We start from the raw sequence: 18,137 nt of genomic DNA on the forward strand, positions 1-18,137 counted from the left end.
TTTACATATCTCTGTATTTGAATATGCATCCCTATACCAGTTTCTCTGTTGCTTCAGTGCATATTATGCTAGAGTCCTGGTACTCAGTTAAAATGTTAATAAATCTATTCTTAATAACATAGTCAGAAGTGAACAATTTGTTGTTTGTCGAATCTAAAATTGTTCTAGGCTTCAGTAACAACCAGGGCGGTACTTTGCACCAAACCTCCCTCTGTATGTCTGTCGGAAACATTCCTAGATCCAATAAATGCTGTTTTATCTACATACCCAAAGGTTTCATCCCTCATGGACAAGTGCTACAGAGTTGTCCTAGGTTTTGTGGATATTAATAGTTGCAAGGAAAGCAGTGAAGTTGGAAACAATCACAGAGTTTGAGCACCTGTTTAGCCACAAGAAACAGCCACCAAGCAGCTAATGGCAGCTCACCTGCCTCTGCAGACAAGCTCAGTATGGGCTTATCCTATCAGCTCCTGTGACCAATCTGATGCCCTCATGGTGTATGGAGTCCAGCATCTTTAAATATGTTGGTCGTGCTGAGCCATAGGCTGTTCAACCACACTGAAGAAGAGATCACATGAAACTGCAGGAAGCAGGATCTATCTGCACTCCAGTTCTTCCCGTTCAAGCACTTCATGATATCCATCACTTTAAGGGCTCTTATTTTAAGCTTCTTCAGAAGTGACAGCCAAGTAAATTTGCTATCAAATAAGATACCTAAACACCACACCATCTCCTTAAAATGTAAAACAGTGTCCCACAACCTTAGTTCTGGGAGTGTAAAAAGGGAATGATCATGATTAAAATCAATACAGGCTGCTTTTTATGGAGATAAATTAAAACCTGTTCAAGCAGACCATTCTTCTAGTCTCCTAACTGTAAACTGTAACTGACAAGAGGAAGATGTGGGATTAGAAATGGAACAGAATATGGAAAAATCCCCCAAAAACAATGAGCACTACACAGGACTTCTCACTGCAGACAATATGCCACTGATTGCAGTTGCAAACAGTTATGCTTAAAACACTCCCCTGTGGCATACCATGAACTTGAGAAAAATCTGTCAGAAAGTGTATTCCATATTCTATACTGAAAATAGTGTTCAACAATAAAAGACCACAGAAAATGGGGAGGTGGCCATGAAACCCCATTGAAGCAGCTGACAAAGTATATTGCATCTCCATGTAGTGTTGTATGACTTTTCAATGTCAGAAAAGATGGATATTACATGCTGCTTTCCTAGGAATGCTTCATGCATAGCTGCTTCCTGTAGGGTGAGGATGTCAAAAGTGGGAACAATAACTTTCAAATCCACACTGTAAATGACTGAGGAGATTTCTAGATTCCAGAGTCCAGACTAGTCAGGAGTTGATCATCTGCTCTAATGTCTTTCATACACAGCTGGCTAGAGTGACACTCTGATAGCTGCTTGGGAGTCTGTGGTCATTCCCTGGATTAAGAATGGGCATTATTATTGACTCCCTCCAGGGGACAAGATATTCCCTATCTCTCCATATCTTATTGAAGAAAGTAAGAAAGATTTCTTTGGATTTAGGATTAAGGTGCCGCAGCATTACATAAGTATTTAACTGCAGCCCTGGGCTGGTCTTGCAAGCTGTGGTTAATGCTGTGTCCAATTCCCATATGGAGAACGGAAGGTTATACGCGTCTGCATTGTTTGAGGCAAAAGGAAGACATCTCCTCTCTTGAATTTCATGATAGGTGTGCAGACCTGCAACCAGACTCATGGGTGATGTGACACTGGAAAAGTTCCATGCCATTGTCTGAGCAATATATGCAAGTGTGACTTTCAGGACTCCTTTGTCCTATATGGGAGCTAATGGACATGACATCCTTTTCCCAGATATCTTCCTTCTAGATTCCCATACTGCAGTGGTGGAAGCTGACTGATTAATGAACTTCAGAAACTTGTGGCATGATTACTTCTTGCTCTCTTTCTCTGTTCGTCTGGTTTTTGCTCTTGCTAACCAAAAGGCTTGAAGGTCCTCTGCTGTTGGATTATACTTGAATCTGCACAGTGCTGTCCACCTGTCCTGTATAGCACAATAACAGTGCTCTTTCCACCAAGAAACAGGTTGCCTTTTGTGATGGCCTGATGATTTAGATATACATGCATCAGCGGCAGAGTGGAACACATTGGTAACGTGACCTACCGAGTCGTGGACACTGTCTCTGTGCTCAAGAACAGCAAACTGGCTATAGAGGAACTAGTTTTCCTCGCATAGTATCAACTTGGGTGGTTTTCCCTCAGGCTTCTTTCTTTGTTAAAGGTAGACATTAATAGGAAAGTGGTCACTGGAGTGGAGGTTGTCTGCCGCCTCCCATTTGACATAGTCTGCGAGAGCAGGACAGCAAGCTGTTGAATCAATCTTCAACTTTTGTAGTCCTGTCTTTCTCAGTTATGTGTAATATTATGATATACTGTTAAGTTTTACTTGTTGACCATCTAACTACAACTGAATGAAACACAATTTTTGTGCCGTATGCATTTCACTTTTATTCTCTGCAATGCATCTTCAATGGCCTGGATTATGTACATATTTTTACGATTTGGTTTACATTTTGGGACAATGTGTGTGTGTGTGTGTGTGTGTGTGTGTGTGTGTGTGTGTGTGTGTGTGTGTGTGTATGGGAGGCAGGGAGGCAGTGAGGGAGGGTGGGAGGGAGGGAGGGATGGAGGGAGGGAGGGAGGGAGGGAGGCAACCAGAAAGCAGGAGGGAGAGAGAGGGGGGGGAGGGAAGGTAGTACTTGTTTTAATGTGGCTGGAGGTGCAAGAGGGATGATTTTCATCTTGTCACTTCTGTTATTAAATGTAGTAGGAAGTCTGTACTGGTGTTTGTTTGCTAATTTATCACATGCTTGTTTTCAGCAATGGATTTCTGAATGTGGAAGTTTTCTTGCATTTGTATAAGGTATTTGTCATGGTTGTTTATTCTCATTTTATCTTTTTCCTTGTTTCTACATACAAATAGCAAGGAACAGAAGGTATGACATACATGCAGTACACAGACACAGCCAAAAAACAAAAACACAGATAAAAAACAAACACAATGTTTCCCAAATACAAGATAACTCACAAGCTGCAAACTCACAAACACACTTGACACACACACACACACACACACACACACACACACACACACACACACACAAAATGACAACATCACACAGAAAAGAAGCAGGTGATACACTATGACACACATAAATAAACACACAGAATGGCAAACATACTAAAGAAACAGGGCTTCCAAATAGCATATAAAACTGTGCATACCCTCCAGTCAAACTTAAGCCATCCAACAACCAAGAGGGTAAATTCCAGGGATCAGGAATATATAAACTTGAATGTCAAAGTTGTGATACAATATCCATAAGCACGACATATAGGAATTTTAAAACAAGATACAGAGAACACATCAGCAGTGGCAGCTGCTGTGTAAGAGCATGAGAGTATGTGAACACCCTAACTTTTGTTGCCTTGCAGATTTATTGGCTGTTTTTCTTTGAATGCAGTTAAACATAATGTAGATGTGGTAATCTGAAATACATGGCACTAAATCTACTACACTGTGCTACATGTTGCTTCTTGGTACCGAGGTTACAAGCACATCTTCAGTTGTGCACATTTTAGGGAGCTTCTGCGCATGTGCAACTGGTGTGACGTAATTGCCAAATACATACCGATTTGATAAACAATGTGCATGGTTCACTGTGTGCACTGCTAGCCCTTACCACTCAACTACAAGTTTACATCAATGCCAACAGGTGGTAGTACACTGCATCATACTTTTATGTATGTTTTTCTTGAATAAATCCTGCTAGGCAGTAGCACACTCCACAGTTATGTGAATGCATTCTCTATATAGTAAAATTGGATCAGATGTCAGTGTATATTGTAGTTACACCGATGAAAAAACCTATTTTTTTGGGATTGTGAGTGAGATATAATACATTAAGTTTTGGATTTTATCCTAAAGTAAGTCATCTGAGGCACTGAAAACCATAAAGCACATCATTATTGATTCTGAGACATGCTTCTGACATCTGTTGATCTTATGGTGGGTCAGGTTTATCTGTACTGTAGGCCCACATTGCAGATATATCTGAACATTCACGAAAAGGTGTCTCACTGGTTTCTTTGATATTCACTTAAATATAGGGGGTTGAAGATGGTGTGGATTTGGCCCTTATGGCCCTCAGTGCCTCATTTGCATTCTAATGAAGTGAACTCATTGGTAGATAGTACTAGTTGAATTTAATCATTTCTGCAAACAGCAGTTTGTGTTTGGCGTTGGTTGTCTACTGTGCAGGAATTAACTTTCCTGCAGAGTGTCAACATGAGCTCTACCAAACCCGTATTAAGTGCTAACAGAAAAGAAAATTACCAGGAAAAGTTAGCCACAAAAAAATAGGGCATTCGAAACCAGATCCCTTGTCTGAGGAAGAGACGTAATCAAATAAGTGTGACTACAAGTGTGACAATGAGTTGTCCTAAACAGCAAGACAAGTATGACAAAACAATCACACCAGCAAATATGAAAAACCTTGATGTGATGGAATTATTCCTGCCCTGAGGAGTGAGTAGTGGGAGCATGTAAAATCAGGTTGATTAAATATGTACAATAATTAGATATGTACCTTATCAGTTGTGTACCTGCAGTTACAGTGTTTCCAAGAGATTTGTGTTGCTTTTCTGAAGAGCAATAATTTAACCTGAATTTTCATTTTACAGCAAGATAATATGGCAGCCAAATTAACTCATCATTTATTTTATTTTTTTCAGCCTGACTGTTGTACAGAATTGACATATTCAAAAATCCAAGAGAATTCACAGTGTAGTAATGAAGGACCTGAGTGGATACCACTTCATAATTTGTACCAGGCTCATAGATACTAGTGGCCAACCTTCTCAGTATCATGGAGCATTATGCATTATTGCCACTAAAGGAAATTTGTTATACAATTTATTAAGTGCCTTTTCATGAATAATATTTTTAATGAGTTGTGTATTGTAATTAAGACATTGTATAATAGTGTTTTCCCATCTCAGGTACAATGAATATCTATGTAAACTGTGTTGTATATAATGTATTTGTATTTGACAATAATGTTTGTAACAAATCGTGACTAAAACCTCTTGAGAGAATTGTCTTCTTTTTTGATTGATGTGTGTTTACTGTTCTTTTATATTTATTTTTTCTGTATGGTTCTGAATCCAAAACTTTGCCTTGTACCAAAATAGTAAGGAAGAGAGAATGGTTTCAGAACGACTTTGACACAGAGAATTTGGGAGAAAGAAAGAACTTTTTAAGCACACATTTTTATACTTCTACATGACATATGATACAGTGTCAGTAACATTCAAAGCAGCACAGAAAGCCAATATTTCAGAAATTATACATAGACTGTTTGATAAATCTGATAAAAATGCAAGGAAAAAAATGTTTGTTTTTTAAACAACTTGCCTTACTCCTCTGAGAGAAATACACTTGGTCCAGTGATCCTCCAGCTTTTTCATTGCATTTGAGAAATAGTTTCTGTTATACTCTGCAAAATACTTGTTGACTGCAACTAGAACTTCCTTATTTAATGAAAATTTCTTCCCAGAAAGCCAACGTTTCAAGTTAGGGAACAGGGAGAAGTCGTGTGGGGCTAAGCCTGGTGAACAGGGTTGGTGTGGAACCAGTTCAAAGCAGATCCATCCTGGTGAAAGAGTACCTTTTTTCAATACAGCCTTGGTCTTTTTTTCAGCCAACCAAGTTTCAGATGAGCGAACAATGAAGCATAATAGAGTCCAGTTGTGGTTCTGGTTTTTTTCCAATTTATCTATTAGAGTTATTCCCTGAGGATCCCAAAACACAGTGGCGATCACATAACTAGCTGACAAAATAATCTTTGCTTCTTCAGTGCTCTTTTGCCACCTTTGTCTGTTGTTTTGACTGCCATTTTCACTCTGACATGTAATAATGGATTGAGGTTTCATCAACTGCCACAAATCAGCACAGTCTCATGGATTGTGATTGAACATCATCAGACATTGTGTTGAAATGTTGTGCTGGATGTGCTTTTGGTTGACTGTGAGCAATTGTGGCACCCAGTTTGTACACCGCTTCTTCTCAGCCAATTCTCCTTGCAGGATATTATGCAGTCACCGACTGGAGATGCCTACAGTCTCAGAAATCTCACAAATTTTTATTCTGTTCTTGCATTAATGTATCATGGATTTTAATAGTGATTTCCTTTGTGGTGACTGGACCTAGATGACCTGAGCATATTTCGATTTCAGTGCTTGTTGACCACATTTAAATTCATTAATCCAAAAGTAAATGGTCTTCAATGATGGTGCAGAGTCTGTGTGAACTTTGTCTAGTTCTGTTTGGATTTGTGCAGCAGTCCAACTCTTCAATTGAAAATATTTAACAAAAACACAAAACTTGTTTTTCCTCCATTTTCAGTTGCATTCAACAAACTGACCTATTGAGACAGCTGTCAACAATGAGTTGTACACTGTACATTGTTGAAATTCTTTTTATGATCTTTGCAATACTCAAGCTTACCAAGCATGAAGGAGCAACAAAAATTTCAATTCTTTCATGGAAATTTACAAGACTTCTCAGACCAACCTCATAATGGCAAAAGGTCCACCCATAGATCTCATGGGCCCCTAGTCAAATTTTTGTGAGGGCCCCCAAGCCTTCTCAGCCAATAGGAGTCAACAATCACAAATACTGATTCTTTAGTATGTTGTTTCACACATCCCTGCTCAGTGCACTGTCAGTAATTTATTTATTGATTGAATGTACAATATTTGAAGAGATACAAATATTAGTACAAATAATAACAATAATAATAATTAGCTGCTAAAAGAACCAAACCTAACATTTAGTGCAAAGCCTTTGCAGCATATATCTTTATCTTGATTTTAAAAATCTGATTGAAACTGTCAGTATGTCAGCTAAATAGTTTCGGACAACGATAGTGCAGCTTATGAAGTTATCCACTACATTGTTGAAGCTCATTTTAGAAACAAGTTTATTTTCTATGATAACAGTGTAACAATGTTACATTCTTCTGTGGACTAAAGTTGACCTTAAATGACTTTCATAAATACTAATTTACTGAATCCTCTTTCACCTGAAGCAATAGTTATTTTTAGGATAATGAAAATCCTGAGTGCAATGCAAAGTACAGGAAACATACATTGTAACTTTAAATTATAAATTTACAACTTCAATTTATAAATTTATAACTTCAACTTATAAATTTTACAAGAAGAAATGGAAGCCCTTTGCTTTTTGCTGGCTTAGTCATAACTTGGAAAAGTAACTGCACTCACTTCAGTCTCAGACAGATCTAGAGTAGAATTGCAAATAAATGGGAAAAAACCGATTTTTCCTTTCTTCTAAGGTTTTTTTAATGTATTGACCCCACAAAAAGATTCATTCTATGCTGTCCAAAATAAATAGTGCGCTATCTTTTCATGTTTCTCTTGACAGCTTCCAACATAAATTGTATGCAGTCTTAAAAATGGATCACATTTAGCCACTAACTCAATTAACCCCAAGAGGTTAACAGTATCTAGCTCTCTTAACTGGTGGCTACTTCCCCTAACTGGGGATAATCCATGGGGCTACTGAGGTAATAACACCTAAAATTATGTTTAACAACTTACATAAAAATTTCTTTCCTACTGTGATAGTTTCTGGAATGTGGAGTGCACACTGCGACATTCAGGATTTGTTCATAACATCTCCATGTTAAATAACAATTTTAAGCAACAAACTATTCTTGTGGTCAAGTAGAATAGAGTTAGCTCTTTCGAAGCTACTTTCATGTAATCAAATCCATCATCTAGTTTCAATAACATAGATCTAATAGGCTGTATGGGATCACTCTGAAATAAAAGCATGGCCAAGAGCAGAGTTTTTTCTAGCTGTCAGTTCAGACTAACCAATCTCTTTTTACTTAAGATTTGTTGTTAGGGCATTTGGAGTAGAAATGATGCTTGACAAAATTTCTCCTTTGTTTGTCTACAGACCATTGAAGTGTTTGAAGGTCAACATTTGAAACACCCTTTCTAACAGTTATGTCTCTGTCACTGTTCTTAAATGAATATGACAATTGCCCAGGGTCATGTGGACTACAGTGATAGTCACTACATCCATCAGACTCCAACTTTTGTTTGCTTATCTCTCCTTCATCAGATGGCAAAATACATTTGACACTGCATTATCTTTCAGCAAAAAGTAGTTACCTATCATTTTTTCTGTAGCTCTTTCACAAATTTTTCATTCCATTTACGTTTTTCTGATCACTTCTGGGCACCAGACTTATGTGCATAACCTGACACTATTCTGAAAATAAATAATTAAAATACCTACAAAAATATTTTTACACAAACAAGAAAAGCTTTAAACAACAGTGAAAAAGTAGTAGTATTAAGTTTTGTAACGTACCTCAGATTAAAAACAATATAAAGGAAATAGCTAGGCAGATACATAGATACTGCTAATACCTGCCCAAGCAAAGAAGCATAATTTTATGGAAATGACAACTTCCACACTACCAACACTCCTAACGGTAATTTAATAAGTGAAAATAAGAACAGCACTTTAATTTGAAACATACCACATGCAAAACACCAGTACACTGACAATGAGTCAAGTGTGATGACAGAGTGTTGCTGTCAATGCCATTTTTATGAAAATAGCAAAGTCATAAGGCTAGAGTCTCTAAATGCCTGTAGGCCTATTATCAATGGAATAAATGCTATTGTTGTTGCCATATGCGCTTTAGAAAGTCACTCAATCCATATTTAAATATATTTAATCTCTCAAATAGATATGACCATTAGTCACTGGCAAATGTTTCAATGCTTGATGTGAGAACTCATCATTTTATTTTGGCAATATTGATGTTCAGTCACCCATGCAATTGGTTATCAATATGTGTTGTAAAATTGATTTTGATCAGTAGAAGGCTTTAGCTTGTCCAGCTTCTGATGAGTCATGTCTGTGGGCAGTATGGGGCACAAAGGGGAAATCTTTATGGTGGCTTCACTGTGAGGAATGTTGCACAAGAAATATCTCCAGGAGTGCTGACAACATTTGAAGCTCACGCTACATTCTGATCACTTGTTGAAAGGAAATGATGGATGGAAGTAATGAGGTTTCATGAAAGTAAATTAAAGTGACATTAATGTGCACATGTGGTATTTATTTGTAGCTATGAAAGTGATATGAAGGTAAATTAAGGCCACAGCTCAAATTCAAACAATAAGCGAAGTACTGAAGTGCCACTAAGGTTTAGCTCGATCAGCAGTGACAAGTGCAGGAGCAAGTATCACAAAAACTGAATTCTGTCAATGAAAGCAGTATTAGGTGTCATTGCCCCAAGAAAAGCCTGACGACCCATAAAAATCTCTTTGTTGTGTCAGTATATTAACTGTTATTTTAAATTTATAATCTAACAAAAGCATTGCTATTAACATTGGCCATTCATGCTTGTACAATAGTCCAGTACAGTTAGTTCAGCAAAATTTCAATCTTCAAGGAATCACAATGGAATAAAGAACAAACACACATATAGAGATATAACTTTTTGCACAGGTCACCCGAAAGCGCGGGCCCCCTGACATCTGACAAGGTTTACTAACCCTATAGATGGCCTTGATGGCCCTCACAAGTATTACACAAATGTTTGATATTAAGCACTTGTGTTTTAAAGTCATTCTCATTTAATTTTCAGTCTCAGTCACAAATTTTTAATTATATTATGTGTTTCAATCGCTCTAGATCATCTTCAGATTTAAAACAAAGTAAAACTAGGTATGTACTGACTAATATTTTACAAGGAAGCAAGGAGGGGAAGTGGTAGAGTGGTCTTGCTAGAAATTATAGAAGTTAAATTGCCTACAAATTCTCATTAAAATGCTAAAGTGTAAACAGTGGATGTGTAAACTGCAAATGGAACGAAACAGTAAAATTATAAAATGGAGCAAGGGGGATTGAGAGCAGGGAGTGGAGGCGGGGTGAAGGGGTGAGAGGAGAGTGGGCACCAATGTAGGGATGTATAGGTTTAATGTGAGAGAGAGTATTTTACTAAAACTGCAAAAAATAAATTACTGGTATGTAAAAATTTTCCTTTAAAAGTGTAGTGCAATGGATGTAAAAAGGATACTGTGAAAAGGATAAAACAGTACACATAAAGTGATGCTTCACATGATCCGGCAAGAGGCATAGCAAGACTGCTTCCAGAAGTGAAAATAGTGTTGGGAGTAGTGCATCAATTGTGGAAGAGAGTATTTTGAAGAAGACCATGCACAATAAGTAAAAAATAACCATAGAAAATTTTGTGGACAAAGTTCCAGAATTTTTTGAACAGAGTTTCATGTGTTGGCAGCTCTTCTTGGACCCAATTTTGGAATATTTACTTCATCTTCTTTGACAAAGGAATTTTGGAAGGATGTCTTTTTAACTCTGCTTTAGCATAACTATCATTAATGGTATTTCTGTTGCTATTGCACAGAGAATGTGTTGATTTTGTCTTGCCACTAGCATATTTTACATACAACCAGAATCTCTTTGAATTTTCTGCCAGGTTTTGAGACAAAGTTCCATTGTGAAAACTGTTGCAATCATCTTGAATTGAAGTCTGTGCTAAATTTTTAGTTTCAGTAAAAGATCACCACATTTGGTGATTTTGCAGTGCAGTGCAGTGGATTGTCTCTCAGAAAGGCATCAAGTAAATTTTTATCTCCTTCTTTCAACTGATATATTTTTCGTTGATTTTTGGCAGATTTAGGAGCTACAGTATTCAGTTTTGCTATGACAACCTTGTGTTCACTTTGGCCTGTACCCGTTTCGAAGCTCAACATTAGTTTAGGATCATTTATTGCTAAGAGGTCAAGTGTGTTTTCAAAATTGTTTACTATTCCAGTGGGCTCGCAAACTAATTGCTTGAAATAATTTTCCAAGGAGGCATTTAGCCTCCACCACAATTTTGGATGATTATTTATGCATATCTCCCAATTTAAACATGTATTTTTGCCAACATATTGAGGGTAAACTGAAGTCACCACCGACTATAATTGTATGAGTCGGGTATGTGTTTGAAATTAGATTCAAGTTTTTTTTAACCTTTCAGCAATTGTTTCATCTGAGTTGGGAGACTAGTAAAAGGATCCAATTATTATTTTATTCTAGTTGCCAAGAATGACCTCTGCCCATACAAAGTCACAGAAAGTACCTACTTCACTTTCACTACAAGATAAACTACAAACACGCCACTGCCAACTGTATTTACCCTATCATTTCTGAACACTGTTAGGTCATTCACAAAAATTTCTGCTGAACTTATCTCTGGCTTTAGCCAGCTTTCAATGCCTAGAATAATTTGAGCATCAGTGCTTTCTTTTAGCCCTAGTAGCTCTAGTACTTTTCCAACATAGCCACGACAATTTACAACTGTTATACCAAGGGTACTTAGATCTATTTTCTTCCTGTGTTTGACCTGCACCCTTTGAGAATGAACCCATTTTTGTGTTACCCCAAGGTCCTCCAACATAAAAAGCCATCCAATCCATGCAGCACAGTCCTCAAAAGAAACTGGTATAGGCATGCATGTTCAAATACAGAGACATGTAAACAGCCAGAATACGGTACTGCTGTCAACAACACCTATATAAGACAACAAGTGTCTGGAACAGTTGTTAGATCAGTTACTGCTGATACAATGGCAGGTTATCAAGCGTTAAGTGAGTCTGAATGAGGTGTTATAGTCAAGGTAAGGATGGTAATTATAGTTTGTGAAGGCCTCAGTGAGGAACTTGGTGTATTTTGATAGGCACTGCTCATCAGTACAGATGTGACCACCATGAATGACTACACTGTATGGAATGAACATCTTGGTATGGAATGGGTGGCAGCTGTCAAAGTGAAGATGTTGCAGGTGGTTGGTAGGTTTGATATAGACTGACGTATTGATGTAGATATCTTTGAGGTGGAGATTAACATTGATTAAGGTGGCATGTTGGGTTGAGGACAACTGGCTGAAGCAAATGGGAGAGAAGGTATTGGCGTTCTAGAGGAATGTGGATAGAGTATCCTCTCCCTCTGCCCAGATTACAAAGATGTCATCAATGAATGTGAACCAGGTGAGGGGTTTGGAATTCTGGGTGGTTAGGAAGGATTCCTCTAGATGGCATATGAATAGATTGGCATAGTGTGGTGACATGTTGGTGCCAATTGCTGTGCCCTGGATTTGTTTGAAGGTGATGCCTTCAAAGAAGAAGTAATTGTGGGTGAAGATGTGGTTTCTCATGGTGCCCAGGAATGAGGTTTTAATTTTGGAATTCGTAGGGAATTGGGGAAGGTAGTGTTCAATAGCAACTAGGCCATGGCCATTAGGAATGTTAGTGTAAAGGAGGTGGCATAAGTATGATGAGGAGAGCACCGTGTGGTAAAGGAACAGGAACTGTGGAGAGTCGGTGGAGGAAATGGTTGGTATCTTTTATATATGTTATAAAATTGGAGGAAATGGTTGGTGTCTCCTATGTGGAAGAGTAAGAAGTGGATGATAGGCTTAATGTGTTGGTTTATGACAGCAGAGGTTCTGAAATTTCCTGGAAGATTAAAGCTGTGTCTTGGACTGAGACTCAAACTCAGAGCAAGTGCTCTACTGACTGAGCTACCCGAGCATGAATCATGATCCATCCTCACAGCTCTTCTTCAAAGAGTACCTCGTGTCCTACCTTCCAAACCTTAGTTGTGCTTGGATAGCTCAGTCAGTAGAGCACTTGCCTGTGAAAGACAAAATTCCCGAGTTGGAGTCTCAGTCTGGCACCCAGTTTTAATCTGCAAGGAAGTTTCATATTATCACATACTCCACTGCAGAGTGAATAGTTTGTTATGGAATCAGAGATTCTCTCAGTGAGGGCATAGTAAATGGCCACAATGTAACATCCTGGGTTTAGGCTTATGTATTTTAGGAACCATGTAGAAGTTGGGAGTGCAGGGAGTTGTAGGTTTGAGGAGACAGCTAGACTCTGGGAACAGGTTCAGGGGTAGGGATACGGATTTGAGGAGAGACTGGAGATCATGCTGGATTTCTGAAATGGGGACACTGTGGCAGGATTTGTAGGTGGATGGATTTGACAGCTAATGGAGTCCTGCCACATAATCCTTGTGGTTCAAAACAACAGTGGTAGAGCCTTCGTCAACAGGTAGGACAATAAGTTTGGAATGAGATTTTAGGTGGCAGATTGTACACTACTGGCCATTAAAATTGCTACACCAAGAAGAAATGCAGATGATAAATGGTATTCATTGGACAAATATATTATACTAGAACTGACATGTGATTACATTTTCATGCAATTTGGGTGCATAGATCCTGAGAAATCAGTACCCAGAACAACCACCTCTGGCCGTAATAACGGTCTTGATACCCCTGGGCATTGAGTCAAACAGAGCTTGGCTAGCGTGTACAGGTACAGCTGCCCACGCAGCTTCAACACGATACCACAATTCATCAAGAGTAGTGACTGGTGTATTGTGATGAGCCAGTTGCTCGGCAACCAGTGACCAGACGTTTTCAATTGGTGAGAGATCTGGAGAATGTGCTGGCCAGGGCAGCAGTCAAACATTTTCTGTATCCAGAAAGGCCTGTACAGGACCTGCAACATGCGGCTGTACATTATCCTGCTGAAATGTAGGGTTTCGCAGGGATCAAATGAAGGGTAGAGCAAAGGGCCGTAACACATCTGAAATGTAACGTCCACTGTTCAAAGTGCCGGCAATGAGAACAAGAGGTACCAAGACGTGTAACCAATGGCACCCCATACCATCACACTGGGTGATACACCAGTATGGCGATGACAAATACATGCTTCCAATGTGTGTTCACCGCAATGTCACCAAACACGGATTCAACCATCCTGATGTTGCAAACAGAACCTGGATTCATCCAAAAAAATGACGTTTTGCCATTTGTGCATCCAGGTTTGTCATTGAGTACACCATCGCAGGTGATACAGCTTCAAGGGTAACCACAGCCATGGTCTCTGAGCTGATAGTCCATGCTGCTGCAAACGTCATCGAACTGTTCATGCAGAGGGTTGTTGTCTTGCAAACGTTCCCATCTGTTGACTCAGCGATTGAGACATGGCTGCACAGTCTGTTACAGCCATGCGGATAAGATGCCTGTCATCTCAACTGCTAGTGATACGAGCACGGTGTTCCGTATTACCCTCCTGAACCCACCAATTCCATATCCTGCTAACAGTCATTGGATCTCGCCCAACGCAAACAGCAGTGTCGCAATACGATAAACTGCAATCGCGATAGGCTACAATCCGACCTTTATCAAAATCAGAAACATGATGGTACGCATTTCTCCTCCTTAGATGAAGCATCACAACAACGTTTCACCAGGCAACACCAGTTAACTGCTGTTTGTGTATGAGAAATCAGTTGAAAACGTTCCTCATGTCAGCACGTTGTAGCTGTTGCTACCGGCGCCAACATTGTGTGAATGCTCTGAAAAGCTAATCATTTGCATATCACAGCATCTTCTTCCTGTCGGCTAAATTTCGTGACTGTAGCACATCATCTTCATGGTGTAGCAATTTTAATGGCCAGTAGTGTAGTTCTTTGTGGACATGTAAGGTTAGCTTGCATATTGAGGTATTTGGGGAATGATCGTGAGGCTTGTTTTGAGCTTAAGAAATTCTGGAAAATTAACAGGGGTGATTTGGGGGCAGTGGGGTGGGTCACAGTTGGAAGGAGGAGTGAACTGAGTCAGGCAAGGTTCAACATTGGTCTTAGGTTGAGTCTGATTGGTAGGGTTTTTGGCAAAAAAGTTTTTCCACAGTAGGAGCTGGGAGAAAGAGAGAAGATCTTTAGCAAGTCCATCATGATTGACTTTCAGAGTGGGGCAAAAGGTAAGGCCATTGGAAAAGAGTGATACTTCTGTCAATGAAAGGTTTATAGCTGTGCTTCAGGTCTGTTTAGGTTCTGGATTCAATACGGTTGTGGGAAGAAGTTTTTGAGTGTGGGGTAAATGTAGTTGTTCTGCGAGGCAGGGTTTGTCAGCTATGAGGGATTACCTAGCAGAAAGTCTCCACCAGTTGTCAGATTCATCCACCAACAAACCCCACCACAGGATCTCTAGTCTCTCCTCAAAGCCTTAGGCTCATCCCAGAACCTCTACTGCAGAGTCTCTCTCTTCTCAACCTTATCACTCCCAAACTCCTACATTCTACATGCTTCCTGAAGTACATTAATCTAACCACCCAGGATGCCCCATTGTGGCCAGTTACTGTGCCCCCACAGAGAGAATCTCTGATCTCACAGACCAACACCTTCAGCCTATCACTCACAGCCTACCATCCTACACAAGGAACACCAACCATTTCCTTCACTGACCCTCCATAGTTCCTCTACCACATGGTGCCTTGATCTTCACTATTTATATCACCTAACTTTAACTAACATCCCTAATGTCAGCTGCTATTGAACACTAATTTTTACAATGCCCTACAACCTCCTTCCTGGTCACCACGAGCAATTACACCCTCACCCACAATTACTTCTCCTTTAAAGGCATCACTACAAACAAATCTGGGGTACAGAAATTGGCACCCAGATGGTACCACCCTAAGCTGATCTATTCATGTGCCATCTAGAGCAATCCTTCCTAACCATCCAGAACGCCAATCCCCTCACCTCGTTCACATTCACTGATGACATCTCCCATTTGCTTCACCCAGTCCTCCTCATGATGGAGGTTGATCTCCACCTCAAATATAATTACATTAATACCTCCATCCATATCAAACCTACCAACTACCAGCAATACCTCCACTTTGACTGCTGCCTCCCATTCCATACCAAGAAGTCCCTTCCAGACAGCCAAGCTACCCATGGCCATTGCATCTGTCATGATGAGCAGTCTGTCTCAAAATATGCCAAGGTTCTCACTAAGGCCTTCACAGGCCCTTCTTACCTTGTATGATCTCCTGTGCCTTATCTCTCCAGTCCCCCACCACCTCTCAAAGTTCCACAATCCGGCCACAGAGGAGCATTCCCCTCATGACTCATTAGCTCCCAGGACTGGGGCAACTGAATTACATTTTCCACAAGGGTTTCAACTATCTCTCGTTGTGCCCTTAAATGAGGAATGTCCTGCCCACCATCCTCCCCACCTCTCCCACAGTGGTATTCTGCCTCCCACCAAACCTACAGAATATCCTTGTACATCCATATGCAACCATGCTCCCAAACCCTTGTTTCATGGCTCATACTCATGTAATAGACCCAGATGCAAAACCTGCCCCATACATCCTCTCACCACCTCCTACTCGTCCTGTCACAAGCATCACCTATCCGATCAAAAGCAGGGCTACCTGTGAAACCAGTCATATGATCTATAACCTAACCTGCAATCACTGTGCTTCATTCTACATGGTAATGACAAGAAACAATCTGTCTGTCCACATGAGTGTCCACATGTGGCCAAGAAAGAGCTGGACTACTCAGTTGCTGAGCTTGCAGCCAATACAACAGTCTTCATTTTAATTACTGCTTCACAGCCTGCACCACCTGGATCCTTCCTGCCAACACCAGATTTATTGAATTGCACAAGTGGGAACTGTCCCTGCAATATACCCTATATTCCCATAACTCTCCTGGCCTTAACCTTTGTTAGACCTTGTCCTTCACCCACCTATTTCCTTCCCTGTTCCTACTCCACAGCTTTGTATTCTACATGTGCATCCAGAGTCTGTTTTATTCCCTCCTTTTCTGCCCCCCCCCCCTTTCTGTCGTCTAACCTCCAAGCTTCACCTAACTGCCCTGCCATCTCTCCACCACATCCTTCTATGCTCTCACAGATAGCACTTTACTGTCTTCCACCTGTATCCTGCTCTCCCTCCCCTTCCTGACCCAGTTACCTCCACCACTCAGATTGTTTCTCCATCATGCACAGTTGCTTGTTGTCTGGCACTGGCAGCCAGAGACAGTGTCAATGTTCGTGTGAATGTGTGTGTGTGAATGTGTGTGTGTGTGTGTGTGTTTGTGTGTGTGTGTGTGTGTGTGTGTGTACGTATGTTTTCTATTTCAGAAGAAGGTCTCCTGGCTGAAAGCTTACTTGTTTAGTAATCTTTTTGTTCTGCCTTTCTGCAACTCAGTATCTCCACTATATGGTGAGTAGCAAATTATCCTTTTCGTAATATTGTGTACATATGTAAATAAAAAATTTACAAAATTGCACCTACAAATCTCTCCAAGGTATTACTCAACAGTCTAGAACCACGAGTTGATACAAATATAGGTGAATACCAAGCACGTTTCAGAAAAGGAAGATCCTGTATTGAACAAATTTGAAACCTGCAAACACTCCTGATGATCAGACAGATAAACAACACTGTAGTCACATTTGTGGATTTTAAGAAGGTCTACAACTCCATGGACAGGCAGACTCTGTTGGATACTCTAGAAGAATATGGAATAGACAGAAAAACTGGGGCACACAGTCAACAGACACTCACAGGTACAACATCCAAAATCCAAGTTTTGGGAGAAAATTCAGAACCATTCAAGATATATGCAAGTATCAGACAAGAAAATGGGCTCTCACTTCTTTTATTTAACATGATCTTGGACAAAATTATCAGCTGGCGGTGTGGCCGTGTGGTTCTAAGCGCGTCAGTTTGGAACCGCATGACCGCTACGGTCGCAGGTTCAAATCCTGCCTCGGGCATGGATGTGTTGATGTCCTTAGGTTAGTTAGGTTTAAGTAGTTCTGAGTTCTAGGGGACTGATGACCTCAGAAGTTAAGTCCCATAGTGCTCAGAGCCATTTGAACCATTTGAACAAAATTATCAAACAGTGGGAAGAAAAAGTAAAATAGATTCAGTTAGGAAGAACACATGCAAACAGGACAATCATAAAATGTGTGGCAATAATCAGCAACAACAGATAAGAAGTGAAAGAAGCACTGGAATGCTTACATGAAGTCTCTGTCAAAACAGGTCCACAGATGTCATATGAGAAAACACAATATATGGATAAAAAGGAACTGCAACACGAAAGCCATGCACACAAAATCACAAAATATGG

General features: G+C 39.9%; 1 protein-coding gene across 1 annotated transcript in view; it reads left to right on the plus strand.

Moving 5' to 3' along the window:
* LOC124722738 (Down syndrome cell adhesion molecule-like protein Dscam2) overlaps positions 1-4,928 on the plus strand; it is a 202,553-nt gene extending 197,625 nt beyond the window's left edge. The window contains exon 12 of the mRNA XM_047247880.1: positions 4,802-4,928. Within this exon, the coding sequence (XP_047103836.1) occupies positions 4,802-4,915 (114 nt within the window). The 3' untranslated portion in view covers positions 4,916-4,928. The remainder of the gene's footprint in view (positions 1-4,801) is intronic.
* The last annotated feature ends 13,209 nt before the right edge of the window (positions 4,929-18,137 follow it).

This window comes from Schistocerca piceifrons, chromosome X, assembly GCF_021461385.2.
Source record: "Schistocerca piceifrons isolate TAMUIC-IGC-003096 chromosome X, iqSchPice1.1, whole genome shotgun sequence".
Lineage (NCBI taxonomy): Eukaryota > Metazoa > Arthropoda > Insecta > Orthoptera > Acrididae > Schistocerca > Schistocerca piceifrons.